Below are 27153 nucleotides of genomic sequence, written 5' to 3' on the forward strand. Positions count from 1 at the left end.
CACAAGGTTTCTCTCTAGTCACATATGGAAAACTGCCCCACCCCCCTGGCAGCCATGTTTTTTTACCGATCGGGACCATTTGTGAACTCATCTGAGATTCATGATGATTGGGCAAAATATGTGACTTCCAGAGTGTTCACAAGCTTTTTTTTACAACATAAATATAAGACAAGAGTTCCGCGGTCGGAGATGACCGCATTGAAGCCGGATTTTTGATTTAAATGACAGGAAAGTACCTTTCGTGTTTTTGTCAATGCAATACTTAAATTACTGAAATATTGTTCAAAGGTCAAAATGAAATGTAAGTACTTTTCAAGGCATGAGCAAACCTTGTGTTATGTTTTGAATGCATGCATATACATGAACAACAATAACATTTAAGGTCACAAATATGAACTTGAATTGACAATTAGGAAAGTTTGATCTCAATTTTTTTATTAGCAAATTAGTAACATATTGTTTGAAGTTTCCATCAATTTCATTATCAAATGTAAGAAAATAAACTTAGATGAAATAATACTATTTATTGTTTTGCTTTCACATACCTACACAGAAATCCAGACAGCCTTATGATCACTCCAAAAGGTTTCTATCACACCAGTTCTAGCAGATAGATTGGACACATAAATATGATCCAAGCTTGAATGATAGTCTGTGGTTTCACTTGGCGGGGTAGCAATTTTAACATTTTAACATTGAAGGTCACAGTGACCTTGACCTTCAAATGAATGACATTGAAATGAGCAGTGGTGATCTTCTAGTACTGGCCAACCTTTATGTCAAGTTTGAAGACTCTAGGTACAAGCATACCAAAGTTATAACATGGAATAAGAACTTTAACATTTTTACCTACCAAAGTTATAAGAACTTTAACATTTTTACATTCAAGGTCACAGTGACCTTGACCTTAGAATGAATGACCTTGAAATGACCAGTGGTCATCTAAGTGTGCTTGCAAACCTTCATGTCAAGTTTGAAGACTCTATGTCCAAGCATACCAAAGTTATAACAATTTTAACATTTTAACATTTAAGGTCACAGTGACCTTGACCTTCAAATGAATGACATTGAAATGACCAGTGGTCATCTTCTAGTACTGGCCAATCTTTATTTCAAGTTTGAAGACTCTAGGTACAAGCATACCAAAGTTATAACATGAAATAAGAACTTTAACATTTTTACATTCAAGGTCACAGTGACCTTGACCTTCAAATGAATGACCTTGAAATGTCCAGTGGTTACTTACTAGTTCTGGCCAACCTTCATGTCAAGTTTCAAGACTCTAGGTCCAAGCATACCAAAGTTATAACAACTTTAACATTTTTACATTCAAGGTCACAGTGACCTTGACCTTCAAATGAATGACCTTGAAATGTCCAGTGGTTACTTACTAGTTCTGGCCAACCTTCATGTCAAGTTTCAAGACTCTAGGTCCAAGCATACCAAAGTTATAACAACTTTAACATTTTTATATTGAAGGTCACAGTGACCTTCACCTTCAAATGAATGACCTTGAAATGACCAGTGGTCATCTGTTAATCCTGGCCAACCTTCATGTCAAGTTTGAAGACTCTAGGTCCAAGCATACCAAAGTTATACCATGAAATAAGAACTTTAACATTTTTACATTCAAGGTCACAGTGACCTTGACCTTCAAATGAATGACCTTGAAATGACCAGTGGTTACTAACTAGTTATGGCCAACCTTCATGTCAAGTTTCAAGACTCTAGGTCCAAGCATACCAAAGTTATAACAACTTTAACATTTTTTATATTGAAGGTCACAGTGACCTTGACCTTCAAATGAATGACCTTGAAATGACCAGTGGTCATCTGTTAATCCTGGCCAACCTTCATGTCAAGTTTGAAGACTCTAGGTCCAAGCATACCAAAGTTATACCATGAAATAAGAACTTTAACATTTTCGAGCACGCCGCCACCCCGCCCGCCCGCCCGCCCGCCCCGCCCGACAACATCAATCTATAAGCCGAGATTTTTTCGAAAAAAATCCGGCTAAAAACTGCCCCCCCCCCCCCTCGACAGCCATGTTATTCAACTGACCAGAACCATTTTCGAACTCAACTTTTATATCAAGAAAACAAATGTTCTGACCAAATTTCATGAAAATTGGGCCAAAAATGTGACTTTAGAGTGTTCACATGTTTTCACTATATATATATAGAGAGAGAGAAAAATGCCCCGCCCACTGGCGGCCATGTTTTTTCAACGATCTGGACCATTTTCGATCTCGTCCAAGATATCAATAAAAACAATGTTTTGACCAACCTTTATGATGATTGGGCAAAAAATGTGACTTCTAGAGTGTTTTCAAGGTTTCTTTATAGCCAAATAAGGAAAACTGCCCCGCCCACTGGCTGCCATGTTTTTCAACAGACCAGAACCACTTTTGAACTCAACCAACATATATTATTAAGACAAACATTTTGACAAAGTTACATGAAGATTGGGCATGAAATGTGACTTCTACAGTGTTTACAAGTTTTTTCTCTTTTTTTTTGACCTAGTGACCTAGTTTTTGACCCGACACGACCCAGTTTTGAACTTGACCGTGATTTCATTGGGACAAAGCTTCTGACCAAGTTTCATGAAGATAAGACAATAAATGTGGCCTCTAGAGTGTTTACAAACCAAATGTGGACGATGGACGGACGGACAGACGACGGACAAAGACCGGTCACAAAAGCTCACCTGAGCAATCAGGTGAGCTTAAAATAATGTACAGTCAATTATCTGTTCTTTTTTTTTCAAGTGGAATGTTTTATTTCAGTTAAGAAGTAACATGTAGGATCCTATGTCGCTCAAATGATAGGACAGGTGTATTTTTCAACAAAAAAAGGCTTTTTCTTTAATTTTCCAGACCATCAACGTGGAAACCTTGGCCCACATTCATTAATCCATCCGATGAGTTTAATTTAAAAGATCTTGCATGATTCAGTGATGCTTACAAGAGGGCCATGGTTACTTAAGCGCTCACCCAAGACTCAAAGAACTAAACTATTAAGGGAAGGTGGACTTCAGAAGAAAAAAGAGAAAAAAATTCAAATCTTCATATTTCTGACCAAGTTACATGAAGCTTGGATTAAATTGTGTCTTCTAGAGTGTAAACAAGTTTTCACTAAAGCTATATAAGGAAAACTCCCCTGACCATTAGCAGTCATGTTTTTTAAACAGATGGAAACCATTTAAGAACTCTGCTCTAATATTGATAGAAACAAGAGATGTGTTTGTCAGAAACACAATGCCCCCTAATGCACCCCTTTTTTTGGGACCTTTGACCTTTAAGGATGACCTTGACCTTTCACCACTCAAAATGTGCAGCTCCATGAGATACACATGCATGCCAAATATCAAGTTGCTATGTTCAATACTTCAAAAGTTATTGCAAAACTCTACTCTATTAAAATTTTCGACCTTTGACCTTGAAGGATGACCTTGACCTTTCACCACTCAAAATGTGCAGCTCCATAAGATACACATGCATGCATAATATCAAGTTGCTATGTACAATATTTCAAAAGTTATTACAAAACTTTACTATATTAAAGTTTTAAGTTTTTGACCTTTGACCTTGAAGGATGACCTTGACCTTTCACCACTCAAAATGTGCAGCTCCATGAGATACACATGCATGCCAAATATCAAGTTGCTATGTTCAATATTTCAAAAGTTATTGCAAAACTTTACTTTATTAAAGTTTAAAAATTTTGACCTTTGACCTTAAAGGATGACCTTGACCTTTCACCACTCAAAATGTGCAGCTCCATGAGATACACATGCATGCCAAATATCAAGGTGTTATGTTCAATATTTCAAAAGTTATTGCAAAACTTTAATATATTAAAGTTTTAAATTTTTGACCTTTGACCTTGGATGACCTTGACCTTTCACCACTCAAAATGTGCAGCTCCATGAGATACACATGCATGCCAAATATCAAGTTGCTATGTTCAATATTTCAAGTTATTCCAAAACTTTATTGTAAGAATAAAGTTTTGGGACAGAATGACAGACAAAAAGACACACAGACAGGCCAAAAACAATATACCCCCGATCATTTGATCCGGGGGCATAAAGTCACTAAGCCGAGACAGAAAGGAACAAAAACTATTCTGAGGTGACAAGTTACAGTATTTTCCCTTATCACTGAATCTATCCATATCACCCCTTCACCAAGTTTTGTCCTTATGTTTCGCAACAACAAGTCCATAAGCAGAAGGTGGGGCCAGGAGTGATAAATAATAGACAGATTTAATTATTAGGAAACATACAGAATGTATGCACTAACCAGGTTTTCATCCTGCTCAGCCTCGGTCGCATTTGGATGGTGCTTCATATGGCTGCCAGTCACAAAGCGTGCTAGTCTCTCGTCCTGAAACCAACAATATGTATCAATTCATGTATTTAACATGCTTTATTTCAGCACTTAGCCATTGTTCAGTTTGGTTGTAATATACAAAGCATGTGTTGGCTCTCAAACACAATCTTCTGTCTTAAGCTAGATTAATGTCATGCTTTTTGCTAAAAGAACTCTTATTTTAACTGATTTGATACATTCTAAACACCACTATCTTTTATTTTACTTATACCTGTACACGGTCACTGTCACGGTCACTGTCAATGTTGTTTTCACCTTGACTGGATTTGAAAGATCAATAGCACAATGTTAACCCTATCCCACTACAAGGCTATGTGAAAATGGCTTAATACAATCAGCATAAAACCAGAAAAGTCTGCGAGTAACTGGCAGGCTGTTCAGGTTTTATGCTGTTTGCTGCTCATCAGTACCTTAGGGTTGAAAATGGAACATTTAAACAAGAGCACCGCATAACGTTGCCATGCTTGGCTGCGGGTGCAGTTTTGAATAGATGAAAGCTTGTCAGATTTTATTTTTTTAAGAGGTCAGTGATCTTGACCTTTGACCTAGTGACCCAAAAATGGGTGTTGCATGTAGAACTCATCAAGGTGCAGCTACATATGCAGTTTCAAAGTTGTAGGTTGAAGCACTTTGATTTTTGAAGCACTTTGATTTTAGAGCCAATGTTCAAAACCTTGACAAAATGTTAAGGTTTTAGCACGACGCGGACGGCGGACACTACACGACGAGCTGGCTATGACAATACCTCGGGTTTTATTCGAAAACAGCCTCGCTAAAAATGAATCTTGTAAAAAAAGGCCTTACATTTTCCTAGGGCCAATTAACACGAAAAAATGTAGATCTGAGTTGAAAAGGGTTAAAGCTCAATCATTGCCCATGACAAGGATAAGGTAAAAGCAAGGGAGCTTACTAAATATTTAATCTAATATTGCCTCCCAGGTTACCTACCTGTACAGCGTCCACAGTGTCCCTCACCACACACAGGATGTCAAATCTGGACAGAATGGGCTCAGTCAGATCAACCTGAACAACAAACGAATTGAAAATACAAACAAGGTCAGGTTCAAAGTAAAGATGGGTGATGTTGATGGAATAGGAATATTTATATGCAATTGTTCGAGGAATAACAACTTTAATGAACAAACAGGTAAGCAGTTGGCACTGAACAGCCCATTGTATTCAGATTTTGAACAAGGTCAATGCTTGATGATGTGGGTAAATTTTGAGGGATGGTCATATGAAGTGAGTGTTCAAGGTGTTGAAGTAAGCCGTGTAGGTGATAAGTGAAAGAGAAAAATCTAATCTTGAGATGGACCAAACTCAATTTTCTTTTTTTTCCTCACAATACCAGCAACTATGCATACATTTTCTGCGAATGTAAGTGCCGGGTCGTATCTTCCACCTATAGGGTTGGCCGCAGCCAGCACGGCACACCTGGCCTGGAGGGAGGTGACAATGCCTGCCTTGGATATAGAGATACTCTGCTGCTCCATGGCCTCATGGATACTGGTACGGTCCTGGTCATTCATCTACAATGAAGGGAATTAGCTTGGTTATCCCTTTACCACTCAGAAATGCTTTTTAACGATTTGTAGACGCTAAGATGATTCCAATTAAAGTAAATATCACAGTAAAACCTTTTTTAATAGATTCAAGTTTAAAGACTTCATTTCCAACCCTTAGGTACTTATCAGGAGCAAACAGCATAAAACCTGAACAGACTGCCAGTTACTCGCAGACTGTTGTGATTTATGCCATTTTCACTCTTCTTTTGAGTGGGAAATGGTAAAATTCCTTTAACACCATATGAAAACAGTATAAAATAGAAATATAATGAACGAACGTGATGAATGCACATTCATAATTTTGTGATATATACTTTTTAACTGCAACTAATATGGTACAGGACTAATTATTCAGATGTCTCAGATGTTTACTCATTTTTTTTCACAGTTTAACTTGTTTTATTTTACTTGCAACAATTAATTAATCTTATATGTATCGTCATTCTACAAATATAAGCTGCTATATTTTCTATGCTTATTTTTGAAAGCAAGATGTACAGTGCTGCAACAATGAATTCATCTTCAATGCATTATATTTCTTCAAGTAGTAATTGTTATATATTATTTGGAAATTCTTTAACAACAGATTCACTAATACTATTTTCTAAAACATCCAAATTACATAAAATCAATTCATCACTACCTTGTCAAACTCGTCAATGAGACAGATTCCCTTGTCTGCCAGCACCAGGGCGCCTGCCTCCAGTGTCCACTCCTTTGAAACGGGATTCCTCTGCACGTATGCTGTCAAACCCACCGCTGACGCCCCCTGGCCGGTAGTGTACACAACACGCGGGGCAGTCTTCTCAATGTATTTTAGGAACTGAGATTTCGCAGTTCCTGGATCTCCGCAGATGAGGACGTTTATGTCACCTCTGACTTTGTGTTTGCCGCCAGGATTTTTTGCCTCCCCACCGAATATGGCCAGGGCTAGGGCTCGCTTGATATCCTCGTGGTCATATATGGATGGAGCCATGCTGGCAAATATCTGAAAATGTATATGTATTTATTAAAATCAACCAGGACCTTTGACATTTCACAGGATTGTGCAACATACATATGCAGTAACCAAAAAAATTGGTAATTTAAGTCCAATCCTGTAACGTTTCACAAAAATCTGCCTAATGGTTTGTCTTTTAAATAAAACTAACACTGAACTTTTGATGACTAACAAAAGATAAAAGGTGATCCCAAAAGCTCATCCTTAATACGTTGTGCAAATGTAAGCTAATAAAGTCATATGATATACAGTGTTCATCCTGGGCAGCGCCATTGTGGGAATCCATTGCGGGATCCCGCATCGAAATATTAATGGGCGCAATCTAAATAATATCAGTGGGCCATTCGGGCGCATACATAATATAATTGGCGCATTAAAAATTATATCAGTGGGAGATTTTATTATAAAAAACAAAGCGACGGAATCGTACTGAGAATTCTAAACACGGGTCTGCCGAGTCGAAATTTAGGTGGAAAATAACCGTTGCTTGGCTACCGCGGGCGCACTGTGTTGAATCCTGCACTTCCATCGGTTGATAGATGTCGCATATCAGCAAACTGTGTATATGTCATCAGAAAGTGTTGAAAACGTTTGTCAACATATTTTGTTGCAATTTTCAAATGTTTTTAAGAAACAATAATGTGTTTAAACATGTCAAAGCGTAAAGCAGAAAAGGAGAGCAGCGTGAGACGAACTCTCCTACATTTTTTTAACAAAAAACCAAGGGAAAGTGAAAGGACTTCTGATCAGTATGGTGGCAAAACAGCAGGTGCATCAGTCGAAGCGAGTAGGCCTACATGGTCTGCTGGTCAAGCGAACAAATATTGAAACCTTTGGAAAATGTAGATGATCATAAATTCCAGAAAGGTTGGTTAGAGAAAATTTATGTGGTTGTCATACGATGACAAAAATAATATAATGTTTTGTGACATTTGTAAAAAGCATTGTAAAAGTAACATATTTTTAACGGCTGTTCGAATGTTCGGACAAGTACACTTTGTACTCTGAATAGACATGCAGCTGGTAGTTATCATACATCCTGCAATCAGGTGGCCCCTACATAATCTTCAAATGGCCCACTAAATTTATGGCTGATGGGCCATTGGCCCACCAGCAATCTGGCCCAGAATGAACACTGGATATAACTTATATAAAATTATCCTTATTTCCTATGCAGTTAATTTGCAAAGTTTACAAAAAACAAACAATTGGAAATTGTCTTTAATCATGTACCCTTTCTCCAATCCGTTCATCTTTCGACAACTGCACGATAGCCTTGATATCTTCATCAGTGAGACTGGCCACGGCTAGTTTATCGTCTTTCTTTGTGATGTAGTTTGCCTGTATCACTGTGGCAAACACTGGGAAACCATTGGCAGTGTTTAGAGACCCATCATAGTTGTTATGGTAGACACCGGTCATTTCCTACATCACAAATGCGTTGTTATAAAAAAGTGCTTAACATCACTTAAATATTTTAAATTGACAATCGTGTTTTCTAAGTAAATTTGGATAATTTTACATAAACAAGAGCACCGCATAACAGGTGCCATGCTCGGCTGAGGGTGCATTTTTTAAGAAATGAAAGCTTGTCAGATTTTTAAATTATTTTTTAGAGGTCAGAGTGACCTTTACCTTTGACCTAGTGACCCAAATATGGGTGTGGCATGTAGAACTCATCAAGGTGCAGCTACATATGAAGTTTCAAAGTAGTGGGTGGAAGCACTTTGATTTTAGAGCCAATGTTCAAAACCTTGACAAAATGTCAAGGTTTTAGCACCACGCGGACGGCGTCCACAACAAGCTGGCTATGACAATACCTCGGGTTTTCTCAGAAAACAGCCGAGCTAAAAATAACAATTAAATATCAAGATGTGTTGGTGAAACACTGTCCCCATATATTTGACCTTGAAGGATGACCTTGACCTTTCACCACTCAAAATGTGCAGCTCCATGAGATACACATACATGCCAAATATCAAGTTGCTATCTTGAATATTGCAAAAGTTATGGCAAATGTTAAAATTTGACGCAAACAAACAAACACACAAAGCAACAAACCAACCGACAGGGCAAAAACAATATGTCCCCCACTATAGTGGTGGTGGACATAAAAACAGGGCCCTTGCTACACTTTGGGGCCGGGGCCCTTAGAGGGGGGAACTTCACGTCGTTATCGGCGAAACGCCGAATATAGAAGATCTTTTCACCAACCATTCAACACTTAAAATTGCTATATTTTAATGTAATTTACATAAATATACATTTAATCAAAGGTTAATAGCACAATACCAGCTGGCAACATAGGTATTAAAGTAAACAAGATGTGTTTGAGAAACACAATGTCCCCCTATATGATGTTGACCTTGAAGGATGACCTTGACCTTGACCCTTCACCACTCTAAATGTGCAGCTGCATGAGATACACATGCATTTAAATATAAAATTGCTAGCTTCAATATTGCAGAAGTGACATTACATGCGCAACTTTGACCCATATACTTGACCTTGAAGGATAACCTTGACCTTGACCTTTCACCACTCAAAATGTGCAGCTCCATGAGATACACATGCATGCCAAATATCAAGTTGCTATCTTCAATATTGCAAAAGTATTCATAAAATAAGCGATTTGGGCCACATATATTTGACCTCTGACCTTGAAGGATGACCTTGACCTTTCACCACTCAAAATGTGCAGCTCCATGAGATACACATGCATGCCAAATATCAAGTTGCTATCTTCAATATTGCAAAAGTATTCATAAAATGAGCGATTTTGACCACATATATTTGACCTCTGACCTTGAAGGATGACCTTGACCTTTCACCACTCAAAATGTGCAGCTCCATGAGATACACATGCATGCCAAATATCAAGTTGCTATCTTCAATATTGCAAAAGTATTCATAAAATGAGCGATTTTGACCACCTATATTTGACATCTGACCTTGAAGGATGACCTTGACCTTTCACCACTCAAAATGTGCAGCTTCATGAGATACACATGCATGCCAAATATGAAGTTGCTATCTTCAATATAGCAAAAGTTATTGCAAAATGTTAAAGTTGGCGCAAACAGACCAACCACCCAACCAACAGACCAACCAACCAACCGACAGGGCACAAACAATATGTCCCCCACTACTTTAGTGGTGGACATAAAAAAAAAAATTATATATATTTATTTATTTTTGGGAGGGGGGAATTTTTAGCTGAACGGAAAAAAGTATACATTTTGAGGGAGGAATGGGGCCGAATTTCGGCCCCAAAAATGGCAAAACAACGGCCCTGAAAAATATACAATTTATTTACAATAAACCTTGACACCAACAGGTTTTCATTTTTTGATACATGACCTTAAGATTCTTGTAAATTAGGGATTGAGTGAACCAATCAATCAAGGATCTACAATTGAAATGATTTCTAATAAGATATTCCACCTGGAAAATGGATAAAAGACACCTACTATTTCATCTCCAGGTTTACAGTTGTCTGTCAAATCATCCAGTAGAATGGCATCCTTTGACCTTGGCAGTCGCCCAGCAGGTACCTTGCCAGGGCTCTCTTGTAAAGTGATTCTTTGATAGTTCTTATACAAGGTCTGGAAATACACATCAAGAATTCTGTTTGAAACACAATCCATAACGGCATAAGGAAATGCTATTAAAACAAGCAAATTCGTTGAATTGATATCCCCCGCCAATATGCTTCTGGACACAAACGTGTTATATTTGACACTCAAAAAAGCATTTTTTTAAAGATACAAAGGGCCATAACTCTGCTATTAACAGATGGTGTACAATGACATTTGGCGTGCATCATCCTCTTATCCATATATATATATACTCATACCAAGTTTCAATAAAATCCGCCAAAGCACTTCCAAGATATGGCTCCGGACGGACAGATGGAAAGACGGACGGACAACGCCAAAACAATATCCCTCCGCCTATGGCGGGGGATAACTAGTTACATTACATGAATGGTATTTCTTGACATAAAATTATAACTATTTGAATGACAAATTTTGTGGGGGGTTAGCTATTTATATTATTGTCATCAAAGTTCAACAAGCAATTACTGCAAAATCAAAATCATTCTTATGAAATAAATTGCATTGCTTTCACGGTAGACAGATTTACTTATTTTAAATCCCGGCAAACACAAATTCTCGTGCTATTTTTTTTAATAGAGAATAACCTAAAGACAAGAATATCAAACGCAACTGGCCAAAAAGACCTTCAAACTTCTTTTTGTTTTCTAAGTAATACAGGAATTTCAGTGTTTGTTTTTTTGCTTTATTTTTTACAGCCAGAGCCTCGATTGGAAAAGTGTGATACACCAGGAAATTGAGAAAAATTAAACATTATTAATATGATTATAAATAACAGTATACAAATTGTTTATATATGCATGTTTAACTGCTTTTAAAATTTATATTATAAAGTGCTAGGGAACTAAATCGCTGTATAGTCAACTCAATAAACAAATTATTGTTTATTGGAAAAGTTTGGCATATTTTTGGGGAAATGATGGTAAGATTTTTGGGAAAAAATGTTACTTTTGCCATTGGGAAACAGCCTTATTTTACTTCATGTAATTGGGAAATAGTCTGAATATTCAAATAGCTTGGGTAAAAGACTGTAATTTTAGACAATAAAAAATCACTGAATTTATGTGTCTAAGACAAATTTTCAACACAATTTTGACGACCAATACAAGATTTTGCAGTATATTCTAATATTTTGCTCTGCCTATTCTGACATGAGTATTTAAGGTTTCAATTTTTTGGACCAGAATTACATTACCTGTTCCATATTAATTTCGAAAGGCCCAGTGGACTGGCACTCCGGACAAGACCCGGCCTTCACCTCTTGCGACTGGGACTGGTAGTAGGGACCGAGAATGTAGTTACACTTGTTACAGTCATACTTGATCACGTTCAACTGAGGAAGCACCCCTGTGCAGCTCGTCACCACGCCACTCGTACGGATCAGCTGGTTCAGGTGCAACTGCCTGAAAGAAGTTACACAATCTGATTATATAGGAGCCTATTTCTGTGAACACAGGGTTTAAATCTTGTGCTTCAAGTGTTTCCCCAGATTAGCCAGTGCAGTCAGGACAACACTTTACACACATGCATTAAGCCCCACTTTCCCAGAGCACCACTCATATAAATCACAATGATTTAATTTAAACCCCCCCAAAAATGGGGTGTGATTGAGGAGTTCAAGTGGATTAAAAGTCTGTCGACTGATTGTGGAGGATAAGATGTGCATGATGTGGAGATAAACCTTTGTAAACACACATACAAATTAACGCCTTCTGAACTTAACAATATTTATTTCTTAAATCCAGTTTTTACTTCAACATACTAAAAATGCAAATTTAACAGTATTCATTTAGGGTGAGTTCATTAATGTTCTTCTTTTTATTTCTCAATCTCTGATGCTAGCAGTCTTTCATTTTTGCTTAATATTTTACAATATGGTCAGCACTTGAACATCTTCCTTAACCAATCTAAACTGGTTTTGATTTAGAGCCACGATTCTTTCTAGCCATTCTGATTTAAATTTGTTTTACACTGATTTTTTTAAAACAACAACACTGTGGTTTGCATTAAATTATAGTCATATACTTTGTTATATGTTATTGAAATAAAATTGAGACAAGAGCACCGCCTTGCGGGTGCAGACTGCTCATCTATTTGTCTTTTTAAAGGTGAAGGGACCGATCTCAATTTCAATCACAAAGGAGGGAGGGGTGGAGTGGAGAGGGTGTATAGTGTGGGGGTGTGGTCATTTATTAAATTATCTTCAAAAATAAAAAAAAAAATGAAAAAAACACGGGATATAGTGTGAGGGTGTGGTGGTCATTGATTAAATGATCTTTAAAAAAAAATGGGGGGGGGGGGGGGGGGGGTGTTGGGGATGGTTAGGGTGGAGTCTATTGTGGTATGTCAGGTAAGAGTTGTTTTGTCAAAGTATCAATCAAATCTAATCATAAATAAAGAAGTTATGGCAATTTTAGCAAAATTTTATAATTTGACCTTGAGAGTCAAGGTCATTCAAAGGTCAAGGTAAAATTCAACTTGCCAGTTACAGTACCCTCATGATAGCATGAAAGTATCTGAAGTTTGAAAGCAATAGCCTTGATACTATAGAAGTAAAGTGGATCTAAACACAAATTTAACAATATATTCAAAGTTACTAAGTCAAACAAGAGGGCCTGAAAGGGCCAAAGTCGCTCAACTGAGATTCAAAGGAACTGACCTGTTCTGTGCAGCCCAATATGTCATTAGAACAAAATGTTCTTACCAACTTTCATGACTAGTGAACACCCTGGCAGGCACCTTTATCAACAGATCAGAACCATCTTCTGACCAAGTTTCATGAAGATCGGACAATAAATGTGGACTCTAGAGTGTTAACAAGATTTTACTATAGCCATATATTGCCATATAAGGAAAAATGCCCCGCCCCTTGGCAGCCATGTTTTTCAAGCAAACATAACCATTTTCGAACTCATCCAAGACATCATTGAGACCAATCTTCTCAACAAATTTCATGAAGATTGGACAATAAATGTGGCCTCTAGTGTGTTCACAAAGTTTTACTATAGCCATATTAAGCCATAAAAGGAACAAGATGTGTTTGTGAAACACAATGTCCCCCTATATGATGTTTGACCTTGTAGGATGACCTTGACATTGTGAAGTATGACCTTGAGCTTTCACCACTCAAAATGTGCAGCTCCATGAGATACACATGCATGCCAAATATCAAGTTGCTATCTTCAATATTGCAAAAGTATTCATAAAATAAGCGATTTGGGCCACATATATTTGACCTCTGACCTTAAAGGATGACCTTGACCTTTCACCACTCAAAATGTGAAGCTCCATGAGATGCACATGCATGCCAAATATCAAGTTGCTATCTTCAATATTGCAAAAGTATTTATAAAATAAGCCATTTGGGCCCCATATATTTGACCTCTGACCTTGAAGGATGACCTTGACCTTTCACCACTCAAAATGTGCAGCTTCATGAGATACACATGCATGCCAAATATCAAGTTGCTATCTTCAATAATGCAAAAGTATTCATAACAAGATGTGTTTGTGAAACACAATGTCCCCCTATATGATGTTTGACATTGTAGGATGACCTTGACCTTGTGAAGGATGACCTTGACCTTTCACCACTCAAAATGTGCAGCTCCATGAGATACACATGCATGCCAAATATCAAGTTGCTATCTTCAATATTGCAAAAGTATTAATAAAATAAGCGATTTGGGCCACATATATTTGACCTCTGACCTTGAAGGATGACCTTGACCTTGACCTTTCACCACTCAAAATGAGCAGCTCCATGAGATGCACATGCATGCCAAATATCAAGTTGCTATCTTCAATATTGCAAAAGTATTCATAAAATGAGCAATTTTGGCCACATATAATTGACCTCTGACCTTGAAGGATGACCTTGACCTTTCACCACTCAAAATGTGCAGCTCCATGAGATACACATGCATGCCAAATATCAAGTTGCTATCTTCAATATTGCAAAAGTATTCATAAAATGAGCGATTTTGGCCACATATATTTGACCTCTGAACTTGAAGGATGACCTTGACCTTGACCTTTCACCACTCAAAATGTGCAGCTTCATAAATACACATGCATGACAAATATGAAGTTGCTATCTTCAATATAGCAAAAGTTATTGCAAAATGTTAAAGTTGGCGCAAACAGACAGACCAACAGACCAACAGACAGACCAACAGACAGGGCAAAAACAAAAGTATTCATAAAATGAGCGATTTTGGCCACATATATTTGACCTCTGACCTTGAAGGATTACCTTGACCTTTCACCACTCAAAATGTGCAGCTTCATGAGATACACAGACAGGGCAAAAACAGTATGTCCCCCACTACTATAGTGGGGGACATAAAAATGCCCCCCCCCCCCTTGGTAGCCATGTTTTTCAAGCAAACGTAACCATTTTTGAACTCATCCAAGATATCATTGAGACCAATCTTCTGACCAAATTTCATGAAGATTGGACAATAAATGTGGCCTCTAGAGAGTGAACAAGGCAAATGTTGACGTCGCACAACGCACCACAGACAACAGACAAAAGGCGATCACAAAAGCTCACTATGAGCAAGTTGTGCTCAGGTGAGCTAAAAAACGGTGACGTAGTGCGCATGCGCGCATGTACATAAAATGTAAACAAATGATGGGTTCAAAAAGAGGTGAGGTTCGATAAGAGGTACTTAAACGATACATAACTTTGCCTGCACAGTCCCTTTATGATAGTAAGTGTTGCAAGTATGAAAGCAATAGCTTTGATACTTAAGGAATAAAATGGATCTAAACACAAAACTTAACCAAAACTTTTATTTTTCTAAGTATAAAAAGGGCACATAATTCTGTCAAAATGCAAGCCAGAGTTATCTTACTTTTCCTGCCCAGTCGCCTCATGATAGTAAGTGTACCAAGTTTGAATGCAATAGAATTGATACTTTCTGAGAAAAGTGGACCTAAATGCAAAACTTAACAGGACGCCGACATCAAGGTGATGACAATAGCTCATAATTTTTTTTTCAAAAAATAGACGAGCTAATAAAATAATAATTAGACACTTCTTTCTTTTTTTCCCTTTCTTTTAATTTTTTTTTTTTTTCAAATTGGTATTTGTTTCTACCATTTTGCTTTGGAAATGGGTATGTTTAATGGAACCCTTGATACGACTGGAAAAGGCATGGTCAGGGTTAAATGCTGAAAGGTAACAAAATCACATTTTTTGGACCACTTTAAAAACATGCCAAGGAATTATTTATACTCGCCTTGTCCCCATTTTCTTCAAATAAGTATGCATCTCAAAATGACCACAAGGTCAGTTGTATGTGGAAGCACTTGGATTTTCGAGCCTATGTTAAGGTTTTAGCACTAGACGGCGGACTGGTTATGACAATACCTCAGGTTTTCTCCGAAAACAGACGAGCTAAAAATACTTGTATATAACATTTGAAGAAATTAGACTAGAAGATACAATCAACATAAACCATACCTCAGTGAACGCAACTCTTCAATGAGTGGAAGTTCAGCAATTCGGACATGAATTTCCTTGGCAATCCTTTCATAATTTGGGTACATGCTCAACACAACTTCTTTTGCAGCCTGAAAAATATTTTAATTGTAACTTTTTATAACAAGAAAATAAACAACCATAATAAATATTAACTGCTTGTTCTGAACATAAAACATAAGAATGCATCCAGCATTTATGTCAAGTTTATCTGCAATACTTTTTTGAACACATTTTCATTCAAGGAGAAATAATTGTTAGGAATACTTGAACAGGAATACTTGAACATGCACCATGATTTCTTTCAGACAAAAAGAGGCCAACATCCTTTACATTCACCTTATTGTGCATGCATCATCTTCCTCTTTGTGGCATTTATTATCTACACCACATCATCTTCCTCTTTGTGGCATTTATTATCTACACCACATCATCTTCCTCTTTGTGGCATTTATTATCTACACCACATCATCTTCCTCTTTGTGGCATTTATTATCTACACCACATCATCTTCCTCTTTGTGGCATTTATTATCTACACCACATCATCTTCCTCTTTGTGGCATTTATTATCTACACCACATCATCTTCCTCTTTGTGGCATTTATTATCTACACCACATCATCTTCCTCTTTGTGGCATTTATTATCTACACCACATCATCTTCCTCTTTGTGGCATTTATTATCTACACCACATCATCTTCCTCTTTGTGGCATTTATTATCTACACCAATGTTTTTTTCACCATTTCTGGATAGGTAATAATTATTGATTTTTACAGAAAATACTACAAAACATAGAATAAAAGTGTTTTCAATATTATATCTCATACTGCCCTTCAACTTATTGAGCTGGATGGGAGAGAACTAAATGTTTTAATAATTTTTGTTAACCTTCAAATGGGAATGTGTATGTCATTTTTGGGAAATGTATAATATATTTACTTTTTCCATAGGGTCCCTACTAGAAATGGCGCGGCAGAGGCCGACGCGTATCCCCACGCCGAATGTTTGACCTAGGTGTGCCCCAGGGTTGGTAATGGGGCCATGCATAGCTGAGATTGACCGTATTGTCATAAGAGAAGTTCATCATCAATTAGAAGTGAATTGGTGTAGAAATGAAGAAGTTATAGTAAAAGGCAATTTTGGGTGGGTGTGACATATGTGGGCAGGGCGCCCCAGGGTTGGTAATGGGGCCATGCATAGTTGAGATTGACCGTATTGTCATAAGAGAGGTTCAGTATCAATTTGAAGTGAATCGGTGTAGAAATGAAGAAATTATAGTAAAAGGCAATTTTGGGTGGGTGTGGTCTATGTGGGCGGGGCGCCCCAGGGTTGGTAATGGGGCCATGCATAGTTGAGATTGACTGTATTGTCATAAGAGAAGTTCAATGTCAATTTGAAGTGAATCGGTGTAGAAATGAAGAAATTATAGTAAAGGCAATTTTGGGTGGGTGTGGTCTATGTGGGCGGGGCCCCAGGGTTGGTTATGGGAACATGCATAGTTGAGATTGACCCTAATGTCATAAGAGAAGTTCAGTATCAATTTGAAGTGAATCCGTGTAGAAATGAAAAAATTATAGTAAATGGAATTTTTTGGTGGGTGTGGCCTATGTGGGCGGGCGCCCCAGGGTTGGGATTGGGGCCATGCATAGTTGAGATTGACCCTAATGTCATAACAAAAGTTCAGTATCAATTTGAAGTGAATCCGTGTAGAAATGAAAAAATTATAGTAAATGGAAATTTTTGGTGGGTGTGGCCTATGTGGGCGGGGCGCCCCAGGGTTGGGAATGGGGCCATGCATGGTTGAGATTGACCGTATTGTCATAGGTGAGGTCCAGTATCAATTTGAAGTGAATCGGTGTAGAAATAAAGAAGTAAATGTAAAATAACCTAAAAAAATGAGTGATAATTTCTGACGCGGCCCCACCCCAACCCCTATAACTTTTGACCCAGGGGTCAGATCAAAATTCCAAATAGTGCAGGGTCGCACATATGCTCATAGCTACCATGTGTGTAAATTTCAAGGTTCTAGTGCTTTTAGTGTAGGAGGAGATAGTGGCCAGGACGGACGGACAGACGGACGGACAGACGGACGGACGGACGGCGGAGATCACCACAATATCCCCACCTTTTTTTCAAAAAGCGTGGGGATAATAACAGCCCAAAATTTTAACGAAAAAACAACAACACGCTCTTCACGAACCTCATCAAAGTTTTGCAGCATCTCAGTTGGGGCCTCTGGCAAGAAGTAGGCAAGCACTTGTTCAACAGAGGCCAACATGTTGTAGTCTATCACCAGGCTCTCCTTGTTACCTTACAGAAAAATGATGGGTCACTTACTAGGAATGGCTGTCTAAGAAAATGGGGTTAAGTGTCATCCCAGAATAGCCTGTGCTGGTCTGCACAGGCTAATCACGGATGATACTTTATGCCTAAAAGAAACATACAATAAAAGCAGAGTGTCATCTCTGATTCTGCACAGGCCAATTTGTGACAGCACTTAAAACACATGCATTTAACCCCTTTTTCACAGAGTGAGGCTCAACAAATGTGTACACACAATGAACATATAAGAGGTGTTCCTAAAACATATCTGCAACTTACAGCAGTAGTGGTCCTTTTGCTTTGATCTGTGACCTCTTGATTTGAAAAATTATTGAGGGTCATCCTTTGTCAACACATTACCGAATTAACCTGAATGCCAATTAAGATACTATACTCGTATGAGAAAGCTTTCTTAAGATATTGTGAGGCAATTAATTGAACAATACAAGTCTCTGTTACTGGACCTTTAACCAGATGACCTCAAACTGAATACTTTTTTAACCAAATTAACTGTTATAACAATTTGTATCGTAAAAAGCTCTCTCAAGATAATGTGTGGTAACAATTTTTCCATAACAATCCAGTGATCTTTTGCTTTAACCTGTAGACCTCAAAATTGCTTGTCGTTTTCTAAGACTCCCAAGTGACCATAACACCAATTGGCATGGTTGTAGGTCCAAGCATTCAAATTCTGAGGGAGGGGGGGGGGGGGGGCATAGAAAGAAACCATCAGGAAATATGTATTACAATATTCATTAGACGTCTCAACACAATGTGCTGTCACTGGTTTGGCAACCCTTTCAGTAATATAAATTATACAAATATCCAATTAGTGTTATTTTTTTACCTTCCACCATCTGTCGAATTTTCTCTCTGTACACGTTGTGGCCCTTGGAGTCAACGAATGTTCTCAAGAAGTTCTTAAAGCGGTTTTTTATCTCAGTTTTAGGAGCCAGCATGGACACCCACTCTCTAACAGAATGCCCTTTCATGTCTTCGAGGTTTTCAATACTTTCAATCATCTGAAACCATCAATGAAGATTTACATGAACATATAGTTCATGACCACACATTCTAAATCCTTAACTCATTCTCCTTAACTAATTCAAACGAGTTTGTAGTCTTCTAGAATTCAATTTAAGGCCTTTCTTATGCCTCAGTCACAAATAATCCGGTCGCCGACCAATGTGTCCGATTTCCAGGCATCAGGAATACTGGACACATCAAAGTCCGAATACTGTGAAAAGTGACAAAGTTTAATACCTCAGTCATAAATAGACGCCAATCACTGTCCAATCAACAGCATACGTATTTTTCCCATCATCGGGCTGGCGTACGGCCTATGATCGCACGATCACTGGGTCATTTTGTAGCATCAGGCGGAGTCTGGATTAATTTAAAGTCTCACTTAAACTTGTACCCGACGTAGGGCCTGGGAAGAGACTTAAATTTAATCCAGATGTCGCCCCTTGCTACAAAATGACCCGGTGTCTGTGCGATCATCGGCCGTGCGCCAGCCCGATGAGCGCAAAAATACTTCGTCCGCTGATCAGATAGTGATTGGTCTCCATTTGCGACTTCTATCTATACAGTATTTCTAGACTTTCTAGATTAAATATTTTAGAGCTTCACTTTCTACTGATGAGAGGCAAACAGCATAAAACCTGAATGGAAAGTAAGTTAATCATAGGCTGTTCTGGTTTGATGCTGGTTGCACATAGCAATTTTCACTTTACCCATGAGTGGGAAAGGGTAAACAGGTTCAACAAATTGTCTATTATAACAACTAAACCATAATTCTTTTGAGCACGCCAAACTTCAAAAGGTACGCAATCTTCCAATAATCAATAATACCTGTGAAAAACCTATAGACTGAGTGACTGGATAGCAATACTGTGGTAAGTGGATTGTAGGCAGAGTTAGAAAATTAATATTTGACACTTGCTAGCCCATTGCACTAACAGCCTACATGCTGTATATCAGAGGTCCAAGATACTTCCACAGTTTGTAAAAATGGAATTGACTTCATTTTTAAGGGGCAGAATTCTTGCCTGGAGGTCCATTAACAGACAGGAATTGAGCTCCATTCAGAGTCATAAAACAAGCTCAAACAAGAGATGTGTTTGTCAGAAGTACAATGCCCCCTAGTGCGCCCCTTTGATCTTTTTTTACCTTTGACCTTGACCTCTCGGCACTCAAAATGTGCAGCTCCATGAGATACACATGCATGCCAAATATTAAGTTACTTTCATCAATAATGCAAAAGTTATGACCAAGGTTAAAGTTTTGTGACAAATACAATGAGAAGACAGATGCATAGAATGACAGACAGACAGGCCAAAAACAATATACCCCCGATCATTCCATCCAATATACCCCTAATCATTCGATACAGGGGCATAAAAAACTACCTGACGAGACAAATAGTCACATTGAAAAGAAAGACTTATTGTGAATTGAGACAAGATATGAACCTTGATCTGTGATAACAGAGGGTTAATGCATGTGGTTAAGTGTCATCCCATATTTATCCGTCCAGTCAGCATAGACTAATCCGAAATAAAACTTTTCCCCGTAAATTGGATTTTTGCTAATAAGAGAATTTCTTTTAACCAAAAGTATTATAAACACGGAAAGTGTCATCCCTTATAGGCCTGTGCGGACTGCATAGGTTAATTTGGGAGGCACATGCATGAAGCCACCTTTTCACAGGGCATGTCTGAAATAGTTCACCTCCTCATCCTCCATCTCTCCTTCTGCAGCTCGTTCTGCAGCGCGGCGTTTCCTTGGTCTGTCCTCCTCTTCCTCATCCGACTCATCTGTCAAGGATAAAACACAATAACATATTATCTATCAATGTTCATTACTTAAAGAGACAGCAAAGAGCCCAGTATAGTCAGTGTTTTTCTAGCCGTTTTTTGAAAAGAGGGTGGTCATATTGATATTTTTTAAATCTATAAAAATGGCAAATTAGGGCATTTTTTTATTGTAAATAAGGACCAAATTTGGATTTATTTATCAACAAATATTGTCACAACAAGCTTTTTCATCACCATTTTGGGAAAAAAAATCATATACATTATAGTTATATATCTTTTTAATGTATTTAAAATAAAATCGAGATATAATTAATCATTAAACACTTATTTCTTTAAAAAAATATTTTTGGAGAAACTTGCGATTTTTAAAATAATTACGGGTTGTGATCAAGTCCAGTTTACAGTCTTTTTTTACATAGCAGAAAACCTACTGGCAGTGTTTATTGGATGGCAATAAATCCATGAACGAAGCCATGGAGTAATGATCCACAGGACAGAGATACAATTTCAATGTTTTTGTTTGCAAGGGCTCAAATTTTAATTTCTTTTTCTACTTGCACAAAAATACAAGCAGCTGTAATTCCAACTGTCAAAATCAACAACCTACTCGCAAATTTTTCTGGAAATATATTTTTAAAGTTTGGAAAAGAGTTGAGTAGTACTAAACAATGAAAGGCGAACTGAACCTTTATATTTAATTTCTGCGATCACACAATATAGTCTGATGTTAGATCATTGGACCATAAGGGTCCACATCATGTTTCTTTGCTTTTAATCCACTTAGCCACTACCTCTGGACTGCCATCCTTGGATGAAACTAACAATTTTGCTCCTCATGAGCCCATCCATACACTCAATACTCAGAGAAAACCTACAATCATTCATTTTGTGTTTCATCACTGAGAATTCACATTAACAAGATGCATAACTCAGCGAGTAAAAACTTTTAAGTTAATGACGTGTTTGTTTTTAATATTCAACGTTAATGAATATGTGGGAATCAATTGTGCCTTTTTACACCTGTATTAAACCCAAACCAGTCTGCATGACAGGGTACTTGATTCATCACATGGTTATTTAGACGTTCTATACAATGACCTAATGACCAGCATTCATGATATGGAGTGCATACAGCACGACATATATCTTTTTTTCCCACTATTTCTTTACTCGCAAAATATGCTAGAGGCTTATAACGTTTTTTTGCAATCTGTATTTTGCAAGTGTTAATTTCGAGCCATATTTACCAAAATTATAGATAATTTGTTGTTTTTTTAATAAAAAAGAAGAAAACACAATTTTTTGGAACAGCTTAACATAAATACTAGAATGAACCATAAAACAGACCACACATCAAGCCTAGGCTAGCCATGAACAATAAAATAGTGACGGCACATATACAGTAGTAGTAGCTCATACCATACATGAGACCGCGCCTCATGCGACCAGTTAACCGTCCCTCCTCCCTATCACGTTGATGCAACTCTCGTTCAGCAGCCTGACGCTGACTCTCAGACAGGTCTGAATAGTCCTCATCATCCATTACCTCCCGATCATACACATCCAACTCTGGCATAGGCCGATAATCTCTGTAAGTAGATAAGACCAGTAAACATATCATGCACTTGGTCTTGCTGTTTACAGTCATGCGCCTCTTTATCTTTTTTTTAAATTTAAATAATTAAAATTCAATCAATTTACGCAATAACCTTTCAACAATTCCCTATTAACTTAAATTCTTTTTTTCCCCACATAATTTGAAGATAACATTGAATTGGGTATGTTCAAATGAGTAGAAAATAATAATTTTGACAATAAATATCCTGTGATATTTTTACAAATTTTCTCATCTGAGTCCTGGGACTCGATAACTTGCAAATCTATGAGTCCCCGAATTGAAAGAATGAGTCCAAATATTAAACGATATTATTTTTTGAGAAATTTCAATTAATTTTTGGGACTCGTATTATTTGAAACTCTGCATCCCCAGATTTTCTTGCGAGTAGGATGCAGGACTCACAGGTAAAACAAGAAACCGTCGGAGACGGGTGATGCTCCCCAAAGGTTTTTTGTCACAATATTGCAATATATATTTAGACAAAAGGAAAAGTCTTGAGGGCACAGTAGTTGGGGGGACAAGAATTTTTTTTTAGAAAATTTCAAAGGGCCATAACTCTGTGAAAAATCATCCGACCAGAACCCGCCGATAATATGCACATCTCCTCTTGGTAGTGAAGCTTCCCATAAAGTTTCATTGAATTCCGGTCATTAGTTGCTGAGAAAAAGCCCGGACAAAAAGTGTGCACGGACGGACAGACGAAGCGGTGACTATATACTCCCTCCAAAATAAATTTTGAGGGAGCATAAAAATCACCGATATATTATCTTTATAATACTTCTTTGTCTACTAATTTTCATAATCTGAGTATGCCGAGTCACACAAAAAATACCTTTCCATGTTATCCCCAAACAGCTCCTCCCCGTCCTCCTCCTCCTGCGCAGGCTCATCATCCCCAAGTAGTTCCGACTCATCTTCAAACGGTGGGAGGTCCCTGCCTGGACTGGAAGTGATTGGGTCACGACTCCTTCTGGATCTTGCCGGACTGGTTGCAGAAGAGAATGGTTCAGAAGATGGTTCCTCCTGTAAATCACATCAGAAAGGTTCATTGATTGTGTTGGAATTTATGATCGCACAAATAGCTAATGTGAACAATTCTGAGCTCTAATGGGGGATCGAACCCACTACCTCCAGAGTGGTAGTCAGACACTAACTGCGTCGCTTAAAAGCTAGCCCAACAGCCAGGGTGTCACTTGAGAGCTAGCCCAACAGCAAAGGCTGTTGGAAGTGACCTTCTTTCACTACACTCTTCCCCCACTTAATTTTTCAAGGCCCAGACGCACCATCTACAGCATGTATAGCATCCACATGGCCCACCCAGAACCATTAAACATCTCACACCCACTTTCGGAATTGTTTGCCTTTTCACCATAAGAGTGAAAAATCCTGAGATTCAACGGGGAAACAAAACCACTACCTCCAGAGTTGTAGTAAGACACTCAAACTGCGTCGCTAAAGAGCTTGCTCAACAGCAAGGCTGTTGGAAGTGACCTTATTTCACTACAGAGCGATGCGAAGAAACAGTCGTGTTAAAGGACAAACACATGTTTACATGACATTGCATCAGTCTGGCATATACATCCCAGTTAAATCTTTTAAGCAAGTAAGTGCTAGCAAGAACTAATGCGCTACGAATAGCGAAGACGTTTAGGCTAGATTGAACTTTACCGGTACGCAGTTGTTAACTACTATCGACAAAGCGGGGGTTTGGTGGCGGAAGCCCCCGATACTAGCTGAAATAATTCGCGTTCAGAATAAATCTGAACGCTGAAACTCCGGTCTGCCAAAACCATAACGAAAAATAAATACAATACTATTACATCAATATGCTTAAAATTGCAAAATAACATTACCAACTCATAAAGTTTTGGTTAATTAGTCCATTTTTACCTCAAATAGCGTCGAATTGAAGTTAAAATGCATAATTTGTTTCAGTTAAACTTCTGCTTAAATCGCAATACAATCACTGACCTCTCGCCATGTTATGAAATATTTAAATATCAACCAATCAGAAGAAGGCATTACGGTGTAATAGGCTGCGTTATCGATTAAAATCTACCTGCCGTATACAGCGGGCACAGCGATTGGAATTGAAAATGTGAGTAGTGTGTTGATTTAAATTGGTCAGGCGTGCAAAATTGAAAGAGTCATTACATAATTCTTACGGAACATTATTGAGAAATGAATTATCTACACAGGTATGTAAATATTATTGCAATCCGTTGACATTAACTGTCTGATATCGGGGCTTGAATGTTGCGCACCAAATTCCTTGCGCATCAATATAGACAAAGAAGGAAAACTCTCGCTATTAAAAAGATAGAGTGGACTATTGACGCCAAGAGTCTGCCAAAGCAAAAATCATCAAAAGACTCTTAGGCGGCAATTTATATTGACTACCCCCGATACTAAGGAAATATATAGGATAAAAAGGATTATAAGGTATTGCGTAAGTTGTTATGTGTTAGGTGTTAAGGGTTAAGGTACGCTGTTTGATGTTTAAGTGTTGCGTACCGGTAAAGTTCAATCGTCCCGACGTTTACAATTTGTCACACAAATAAATGGGTAAATGAATTGGCGACAGCGGGCTTTACAGGACGCCAGACATACAGATATATTTCTGTTTATTTAAAAACAAATTGAATAAGACAACAACGCTGAATTTTTAATGCAGTAATGTAGGATGTGTAACTTACAGCCATTGCGTGCGTTGTTTGATGTTAAAGTGTGTGGTAGTTTTCAGCACAGTGTTGTCGTTTTCTTTATTTGCCCACGTGACTTCGAAAGCGCGGGAATAGGGTCAAGAGGTCACTTCGCGTATTGAAGCTCAAGAAAATTAACTTACACAAAGACCAATCGTGATACATCGGCTCACTCTGGATCAGCAGACGATTTATTTCATATTTCCTATCTTACGGAGGAATCCGAGATAGCCGATGTATCACGATTGACATCGGCTATCTCGGATTCCTCCGTAAGTTTGATTTATGAAATAAATCGTCTGCTGATCCAGAGTGACACAAAGACTAGACTAATCTAATGACACGTACTGGTGATTTTTTTCATACTACAGATTTTAACGTCAGTGCGTTGTACAAAAATATTCTCTCTAAAATAGGGCTAGCCCATTGAGTCATACGCCTTTAAAACACTCAAACTCTGCAGTAAATCAACATGTTGTTGGATAATAATAAAATAATTGTTCAAAAGACAAAAACCGGTTGGTATTAAGTTATTTACTATCTAAAATGTTAAGATAAAATACATTCGGGTGACTCTTGTATTCAAAATTATTAAGTTAAGAGGTTTACATATCTGCAATTTGCTGTAAAAAAAGTTTCCAACCACATAACCAACAGCACACCCAGAATCGAACAAATATTCTACCACGGCACGTGACTTTTTTCTATATACACAGAAGGAAAACTACTGTTGGTTATTACCCCGATATACCAAAGACATATCAATATACAATGTATATTGATAGGTCTTTGGATATACCAACGGTTGTTTAAAGTGACGTCACTTTGATTGTCCTTGCACTGTTTATGAATGAAGACGACGTCATTTGATTTTAATTGTTGTGGTGACGTCACATTTTCGCGGAAAAGTAGAGGACGTTCGGTTAATATAATTCTCATTTATAACCTTTAAACCGCCAATAACTTATTAATGAAATCGTGTTAGAATCGAAAAAATCGACGGGTAACCGTTGGTTATTGCGGTAATAACCAACGGTATGTCGTTCCGATGCTTGTCACAAACCACTCGGGCTACGCCCTCGTGGTTTAATTCCTACGCATCGGAACTCCATACCGTTGGTTATTACCGCAATAACCAACGGTTACCCGTCGATTATTTCTTTATTCTACCACGGCACGTGACTTGTTTTCTATATACAAAGAAGGAAATCTACCGTGGGTTATTACCCCGATATACCAACGGTTGTTAGTATGACGTCACTTTTGATTGTCCGCGCACTGTTTATGAATGTTGACGACGTCATTTGATTTTCATTGTTGTGGTGACGTCACGTTTTCGCGGAAAAGTGGAGGACGTTTGGTTAATATAATTCTCATTTATAACCTTTAAATCGCGGGTAACTTATTAATGAAATCGTGTTAGAATCGAAATAATCGACGGGTAACCGTTGGTTATTTCCGCAATAACCAACGGTTACCCGTCGATTATTTCTTAATTCTACCACGGCACGTGACTTGTTTTCTATATACAAAGAAGGAAAACTACCGTGGGTTATTATCCCGATATACCAACGGATATAAGTGTGACGTCACTTTGATTGTCCGCACACTGTTTATGAAT

The 27153-nt window shown here is 37.9% G+C and overlaps 1 protein-coding gene across 1 annotated transcript in view; it reads right to left on the minus strand.

The window, feature by feature from the left end:
- The window catches only part of LOC127880822 (DNA replication licensing factor mcm2-like), a 44588-nt gene extending 18898 nt beyond the window's left edge, over nt 1-25690 (minus strand). Inside the window, exons 1-14 of the mRNA XM_052428269.1 lie at nt 25527-25690; nt 23663-23853; nt 22632-22801; nt 21127-21212; nt 19241-19415; nt 18272-18381; nt 16049-16158; nt 11774-11981; nt 10432-10566; nt 8195-8386; nt 6605-6949; nt 5761-5925; nt 5345-5419; nt 4307-4390 (exon numbers count right to left, since the gene is read on the minus strand). Of these exons, the coding sequence (XP_052284229.1) occupies nt 4307-4390; nt 5345-5419; nt 5761-5925; nt 6605-6949; nt 8195-8386; nt 10432-10566; nt 11774-11981; nt 16049-16158; nt 18272-18381; nt 19241-19415; nt 21127-21212; nt 22632-22801; nt 23663-23853; nt 25527-25532 (2052 nt within the window). The 5' untranslated portion in view covers nt 25533-25690. The remainder of the gene's footprint in view (nt 1-4306; nt 4391-5344; nt 5420-5760; nt 5926-6604; nt 6950-8194; nt 8387-10431; nt 10567-11773; nt 11982-16048; nt 16159-18271; nt 18382-19240; nt 19416-21126; nt 21213-22631; nt 22802-23662; nt 23854-25526) is intronic.
- Nucleotides 25691-27153: the final 1463 nt, after the last annotated feature.

The sequence above is a fragment of the Dreissena polymorpha genome, chromosome 5 (assembly GCF_020536995.1).
Source record: "Dreissena polymorpha isolate Duluth1 chromosome 5, UMN_Dpol_1.0, whole genome shotgun sequence".
Taxonomy (NCBI): Eukaryota; Metazoa; Mollusca; class Bivalvia; order Myida; family Dreissenidae; genus Dreissena; species Dreissena polymorpha.